At 44.2% G+C, this 7,731-nt stretch overlaps 1 protein-coding gene across 2 annotated transcripts in view; it reads right to left on the bottom strand.

The window, feature by feature from the left end:
- Positions 1 to 3,833: 3,833 nt before the first annotated feature.
- The window catches only part of Cap2 (cyclase associated actin cytoskeleton regulatory protein 2), a 177,176-nt gene continuing 173,278 nt past the window's right edge, over positions 3,834 to 7,731 (bottom strand). The window contains exon 14 of one of the 2 annotated variants that reach the window (XM_008847062.3): positions 3,834 to 5,375. In XM_008847062.3, coding sequence (XP_008845284.1) covers positions 5,292 to 5,375 — 84 coding nt within the window. In that variant the 3' untranslated portion in view covers positions 3,834 to 5,291. The remainder of the gene's footprint in view (positions 5,376 to 7,731) is intronic. The other variant, XM_008847061.3, reaches the window with a different exon arrangement.

Raw genomic sequence — 7,731 nt, 5'->3', positions numbered from 1 at the left:
AAAATAATGAATAAGGGGGCTGGAAAGATGGCTTAGTGGTTATGAGAGCACTGGCTGCTCTTGCAGAAGACTCGAATCCCAGCACCCATAGGGTGACTAACAACTGTCCTAACTCCAGTTCCAGGGGATCCAGAGCCTCTCTGACCTCCACAGGCATTGTATAATATAGGTGCACTTATATACATGCAGGCAATACACTCCATACATGCAAAATTAAAATAATAAAAACTTTAAAAATTGTAATACATTTCTTCCATCCCTCCCTCTCACTCTCTTTCCATTCCACTCTCTGGTATCTGTCTGTCTGTCTGTTATTTGTGTGTGTGTGTGTGTGCATGTATCTCTGTGTATATGGGCACAAGTGTGGTGGTCAGAGGACAACTTTTGGGAGTTGATTCTATTTTGGGTTCCTGGAGTCAAACTCAGATCCTTAGGCTTGTGTGGCAAACACTTTTGCCCACTGAGCCATCTGGCTGGCCCTCTCTCTGGAATTATGAGGCAGAATCTCCCAATGTAGCCCAGGCTGGTCTCTTCTACCTTGGCCTCCTCAGTGCTGGCATTAGAAGATTGCACCACTACACCTGGTTTAACTTATATCCTTTCTTTCAAGATGCGTATGTATGTATGTATGTATGTATGTATGTATGTTTTATTTTATGTGCATAAATGTATTGCCTGCATATATAAGAATGCTCATGGAGGCCAGAAGAGGGTGTCAGATGCCCTGGAATTAGAGTTACAGACAATTGTGAGCCACCATGTGGGTGCAAGAGGAGCCAGTACTGTTAACTGCTGAGCCACCTCTCCAGCCCCAAAGATGCATATTTTAACAGTGCTCTGGCAAAATAGCTCTCCAGAGCTCTCATCTGTTAGTGATGCCGCAGGGGGAGGTCTTTAAATGTCCACAAAGGAGCATTGATTTTATGAGGCTTAATTGCAGAAACCAATCACTGTCCTGGCACCCAAGGTCGGCATCCACCTAACTCTGGCATTCTGTCACAGCTTTGGAACTTGAGTGGAATGCGGGAAGCAGGGCAGCTGCAGGCTGCTGGAGGATGTGTCTTAAGTTAGGTCTGCTAGCAGATGCACACTGTTCATTGTGTGGACATGATAATGCCTCACTGGGGACAATGAACAGGAAAGGGCCATCAATCTTCCTAAACAAATCGAGTGCTTGCCAAACAAATCTACACAACTATTATCCATAGAAAGACTTTCCTGGTACATTTACTGACTTCTGATTGGAAGAAATAAGTTCATAGGGTTATTTTTTAAACACACACACACACACACACACACACACACACACACACACACACACATATATATATATGCCATAGTTTCTGATGAGTTGCCAGGATGAATTTATCATTATTAGGGGATTGTCACCTTTTTTTGAGACAGGGTCTCATGTAGCCCAGGCAGACCTTAAACTTGCTATGCAGCCAGTGATGACCTTGAACTTCTGATCCTTCTGCCTCTACCTCCTGAGCTCTGGTATTATAGGTGAGTGCCACCATGACTGCATTTTGTAGTTTAATCCAGGGTGTAACTACTTGGATTAAACTACATTCTCACCCTCAACTGATTTAAAAAAAAAAAATTATGTGATCCCGGTAATTGGAATTAAAAATTGGCATTATGGCTTAGCAAGTGATGCATCTCTTTCATCTGTCATAATGGGCCTTGTAAAAATTACTACTAATGGTCCTAAGAAAAGAAAAGTGTTTTTTGTAATGGTCCTAAGAAAAGCGAAGTGTTTTTTGTTTGTTTGTTTTGAGTCAGGGTCTCATGTAGCCCAGGATGGGCTTGAACTCACTATGGAACTCATGATGAACTTGAATGTCTGATGTTCCCATCTCTACCTCCCACACTCTTGGATTATAGGCATGTGCCACCATACCTGGCTTCTAAAATGCAAAGTACTGAAATAAAGTGGATTTAGATCTAAAGTTGTGGTTTTAGGCAAAAACTTATCTTTGAATATAAAACCACACTTTGTGTTGGAGGGAAACCTGAACACACATTCTTTTAGGCAAACATTGCCTTTTGTTCATTGTGTGTTCTGTGCCAAGTCGCTAAACAAACCACAGAGGAAGAAAAGCCACCAGAGCAGGCTGGGTGAATAATGGCGGGGGATTCAAGCTGGTTCCTTTTCATTTGCAGCACAGATAGAAGATTTGTCTGGTACAGAAACATGGAAAAGTGTACAAGAAATCAAACATAAGATCAGCTGATCTCTGTTGCAGCAACAAAAGCCCTCAAAACTGCATCTGCACCTAAAGTGGTACAGAGGCACCAATGTTTTAAAATAAATTCTCTGTAATTAGCATGTTTAATGAGATTCATGTATGGAATATTTATAGCTTATGAAATAATTCCTAAGGATTTGGTTTTAGAGACAGCATACCCAATTGTCTGTTATTTTCGGTCAAATGTCACAGATATCCTGAAAATATGTGTAAGACTGAACCATGATCTGGCCATGGTGACTCAACTCCCCTTACGTCTGTAATCCTAGCACCCAGGAGGCTGAGGCAGGAGAACTGCTGTAATTCAAAGCCAGCCTAGGTTACATACCAAGTTCCAGACCAGCCTGAACTACAAACACTCCATCTCAAAAACAGCATTAGAACGGCACTTGGAAGGCAGAGGCAGGTGGATCTCTGTGACTTCAAGGCCAGCCTGGTCTACATAGTGAGTTCCGGGCCCACTGGGGCTACTGGGAGACCCTGTCTCAAAAAGACCAGAAAAAAAAAAAAAAAAAAAAAAAAAAAAAAAAAAAAAAGGAAAAGGAAAAAGCATTAGAAAAGAAAAGAAAAAAAAAAGAAAAAAAAAAGGCTGAACTATGGTTTCCCCAGATCCAGATCCATTTCTGTTTCTGTGTGTCCCTATCACAGGAAATGGGTAATTATAAATCTGCAATGAAAAGTACAAGGGGCTTGTTGTGGTCTGAGGGTGAATGTCCCTATAGACTCATGTGTTTGAACAGTTGGTCTTCAGACGGAGGTGCTATTTTTGAAGGTTATGGAGCCTTTAGGAGGTAGAGCCCTGCTGGAGGAAGTAGGTTACTGGGGGAAGATCTTGAGATGTGCTAGCCTGGCCCCACTTCTGGTATGCTCTCTGCAATGTGACCACCCATCTCAGGCTCCCACCACCATGCCTTTCCCCACCATAATGAACTGTAACCCTTCAAACCATCTCCTCCTGATGATGCTTCTTGTTAGGTGTTTGATTACAGTCACAAGGAAAGTGGCAACACGGGACCTTTAACTGGAGGGGCAGCTGAGGAAAATAGGGACGGGGTGGGAACTGGGTGCAACTTTTAGCCACGTTGACTGAGAGGTTGGGAAGGGCAGATAGAAATTCTCTATGGACAGCTAGCTGTTTAGCTGTCATGTGGGTGCTGGGAACTGAACCCGGGTCCTCTGCAAAAGCAACCAGCGCTCTTAACTACTGAACCATCTCTCTATCCTCTCCCCCCACCCCATCCATGATGCACATGTGGAGGTTAGAAGACAACTTTCTGAAGTCAGTTCTCTCCTTCTATCACGTAGACCTTGGGGCTCAAACTCAGATCATCGAGCTTGGGGGCAAGCGCCTCTACTTGCTGAGCCATCTCTCTGGCCCTGTCTGTCTTTCTTCTTTTCTTCCCTCCCTCCCTCCCTCCTTCCTTCCTCCCTTCATTTCTCTTTCCCTCCCTCTATCCTTCTCTCTCTTTCTCTCTTTTTCTTTCCTTCCTAGACAGGGTCTCATTTTGTAACCCTGGCTGGCCCCAAACAAACACCCAAACAAAAACGAAATGAAAAAAAACAACAAAATCCCATCCAGAATTCATTTGAGTATTTAAACAATTAGAAGTTTACTTTATTTAGAATAAGTTTACAGTTCAAAAATGATATTTACTAAAGCCACAACATTGTTCATAAGGACAAAACTTTTTAGCAAAACCTTGGTACATAAGCATTAGTGATCTGAATACTATCTGTATGTATATTTAAAAAACAGAAATGAAGGATCCCAGGGCTCTCGTAGGCACCATGTATGTATTCCTATTAGTTCCCCAGGCATTGCGCTAGACTTTGTTACATAGGATCCAAGAAGCTGCAGAGTTCTCAGCAGTGTGTGCTGGGAAGAGACGAAGGAAGAACACAGCTGCCTAATCTGAAAAAGCGCGTACTATCTAGACTGGAAAGCAGAACGGAGAGCCAAACCCACAAACGATGCTTCATGTTGTGGAAGTCTGCATCTATGGCTTTTTCGTGTTCATTTCTGAGACTAGTTAGCAAGTCTGGCAAATGCAAAAGCATTTGTCTATATTTAACATTGGAGGCCTCCTGCAGAAGGCAACCTGCTCGGAACTGGAAAACAAAAGTTGAGCTATTCTTGGAGCAAAATTGTGAGGTATTATATAGTCCCGCCCACAACTGGTCAGGCGTGGTGGTGCACACCTTTAATCCTAGCACTTGGGAGGCAGAGACAGGTGTATCTCTGAGTTCAAGGCTAGCCTGGTCTATACAATGAGTTCCAGGGCTACGTAGTGAGACCCTGTCTCAAAAAAAGCTCTTCCCCAACACACCACTACCATCACCACAAAAAACCCATGACTGCTTCCTCCCACTGACTTTTTGGCATAGGGCTATGCAGAAAAGTAAGAGTTTTCAAGCGATGCAGCTGAAAAATATTTAAGATGAATAAATAGAATTTGTTTTTTGTTTATCACCAACTGTGAAGGGTATACAGGTCTGTCAAGGACCAAGAAACTGAGTTTGGTCCTTATATAGAATTTTCTTGTGTTTTTGGAAAAACATAGATTGAAGTATGTATTCATGCTGACAGAATATCCATGCTGCTAAAGGCAAACATGTAGTAAAAATAAGAAAAAGAATCTTATTTTTCAGGGCACAAGACTATTCCACCATATTAAAATTGTCTAAATGGTAAAAACACATACACATTCTCTAAGGGTCCATTTTTTGACTAGCAATTAAATCTAAGTGCAGATGTAAACTGTGCAGTATTTTTACCTGTCAGTTACAGTGTATATGACATGAGGGGAACAGAATCTTTTTTAAATCCGTAGTGCTCACAAATTATCATGTGGAACTAAAAACCACAAACAAATCATGAAGAAATGTTAAATATTTCAAAACGCTCACGAAGGCCGGAAATGCTATTTCCACAGCACAGAACTGTGGGAGGCTGAAACGGAGGCTATGGCAACACCTAGCTCCTTAGGCTGCTTGCTTCTGTTTGATAGAGGAGACTCGGGGAAGGGGCATCTCTGGACCTTAGGCCATGATTTCTGCTGGTTCAGTGACTAGCTTGGATCCATCCCAGATTGTCTTGAATTGCTCAGGAACAGGAAACTCTCTCTGGAAGAAGGCGAGAAGAACAGGATTATTTATACGAAAGGGTTCCTCTTGTAAACAAATAGAAGACTGATGGATGTCATCTGACGGGCAAAGAAAGTGGATTGAACCCCAAACTGCATCACAGAGAGGTCCAGCCACACGCATTTGTTCTATGATTGCATGCCCGGATCATCCTTAGAGCTAGCGTTTATGAAGAACCAGGCTTGTTTCTTGAGACAGGGTCTCATGTACGCGGGCTGGCTTTGAACTAGCTATGTAGTTGATTGAGGATGACTTCAAACTTCTGATCCTCTTGCCATCACCTTCTGAGTGCACGGCACAGGTGTGTGCCACTACACCTGGTTAATATGGTGCTGGGGTTGAACCCAGGGCCTCATGCCTACTAGGCAAGTACTCTACCAAGTGAGCTACATCCCCAGTGCAAATCAGGCATTCTGAGGAGCATCCTGGACACATACTAACTCAAGTGATCTCTGATCCATCAGCTGGGTGTTACCTCGATGCCCTTGGCAGGAAGCAGAGGCCAGAGAGGCCAGCACAATGGCCCAAGGAAAGAGCACCAGGAAATAGGGTGGCCATAAGCCTAGGTGGTCTCTCTTAGCTGCTGCTCTCCATTGGACCTGAACACACACTGAATCAACCCAGGAAGGCTGGGAGGCCCCTCAGCCCTGGTTTCTAGAGCCTCAGGAGACTTCTTGTATACACTTGGGAGAGGCAATTTATGTATCTATTTTGCTGTAATGAATTCTTAAATCTTCAGTAGAACACCCAACACTTTCTGGGTTCAGGGTCTTGCACTATGCAGTCTAGGCTGGCTTTGAACTCACGGATCTTTGCCTCCAACTTCCCAAGCACTGGGACCACAAGTGTGTGCCACCGCCATATTCAGTTTGCCATGGAAAAATCCGAAGTAATTTAATGCATGTTTGCCCAGTGCCACCCAGTTCTTGATGTAAAACAAAGCTTGGTGTTTGTTCTCAACTGGAATGCTCCAGACCTGGGGCTGGGGCTGGAACCCAGGGATCTCCTGCAGGCCAGGTACTCACCCTATCACTGAGCCCCAGCTCCAACCCTAAGGGCGGCTCTTTGACAGTAATGCACATGCGCAGCAGCTATTCTCAACTTTCCCTGGCAGTGAAGAGAGAGCCGCATGACCCATCCTCTCTGGAAGGCTGGTTTCTTTCAGCACAAAGCATGCTCATCATCTAGTCCCACATCCCAACACTCATGTCAGGGCCTCTGTATTGTTCCCTGCCACCTCCTACTGGAAAACGAAAATGTGTAAAGAGGCCCCAGGACTCAAGGGCCCAAGGTCATTGTCCCAAGCAGGAGAGACTATGTTCAAGCTCAGGCTTTGATTATATTCATTCTCTAAGCTGTGGGTCTCAGTCTTGGCTCCACATTGGAATCTATTTGGAAATCTTTAACAATTAAAGATCCAGTTCACACACAACTGAACCTTCTGCTTAAACAGCTGTAATTTCAGGGATGGCCTAGTGTGTTGCTTCCTGCTCTGCTCTCCTTCTAAGAAGGGACACCTGTCTAGTTCGGCTTAGACTCTCCATCCCCCAGGTGGTGAAGCACGGCCCACTGCTTGCAGGCTGTTTTAAACTCAGATGAGGAATTCTAGGTTATAGCATGTGGTATGTGGCTTGGTAGGGCTGAATAACATGCTGGGAAAGGAATGTGCTTCAGCTGTCATGTTGTCTGGTCAAGATGAACGTGCCTGTCGATCACAGTGTACAAAGTTGGCATCTGACCCCTCTGGCTGATGTGGCCTCTCTTCCAAAAGCATGCCAGCTAAGGCTCTTGATTTGCGGGTCCCACCTGTGCAGTTAGACTCAGAACTATCTCTATATTTTCCTACTTTCATGTAAGACCAACCAGCAGATCTGCCATAACTCACAATCCAAAAATGCCATTTATTTAATTTTAACTTCCATGTGTGAGAGTATCTGTACTGTTCTTTTAGAAGTGACTTTATTTGGGAGAAGACGTAAGGAAAAAAATGCTGTCTAAATTATTTGGGCTAGCGTATCTAAGTGGGGAATTTGATGGACTGATGGTGTGAAAACTCTCCTGTGGACCTGTTAAGAATCCAGATTCTGGGGCTGGGGAGGTGGCTCAGTGGGTAAACTGCTTGTTGTGGGAGCAGGAGGACCTGAATTCAGACCCCCAAAACTCATGTGTAAAGCTGGATGCTATATTGTGTTTCTGTAATCCTAATAATCGATCCCAGGACAGGACGAGGCGACAGGAGAATCCCAGACGCTCCTGACTGTCGCGTAGGCAGTGGAAGGTGAGGACCAGCACCTGAAATTGCCTTCTGATCTCCACACGTGCTGTGTCATGATTA

Source organism: Nannospalax galili, unplaced genomic scaffold (genome assembly GCF_000622305.1).
Source record: "Nannospalax galili isolate Female #2095 unplaced genomic scaffold, S.galili_v1.0 scaffold923, whole genome shotgun sequence".
In the NCBI taxonomy this organism is placed as follows: Eukaryota; Metazoa; Chordata; class Mammalia; order Rodentia; family Spalacidae; genus Nannospalax; species Nannospalax galili.
The sequence above is the reverse complement of the archived record's forward strand: the minus strand, read 5'-3'. Positions and strand labels throughout refer to the sequence as shown.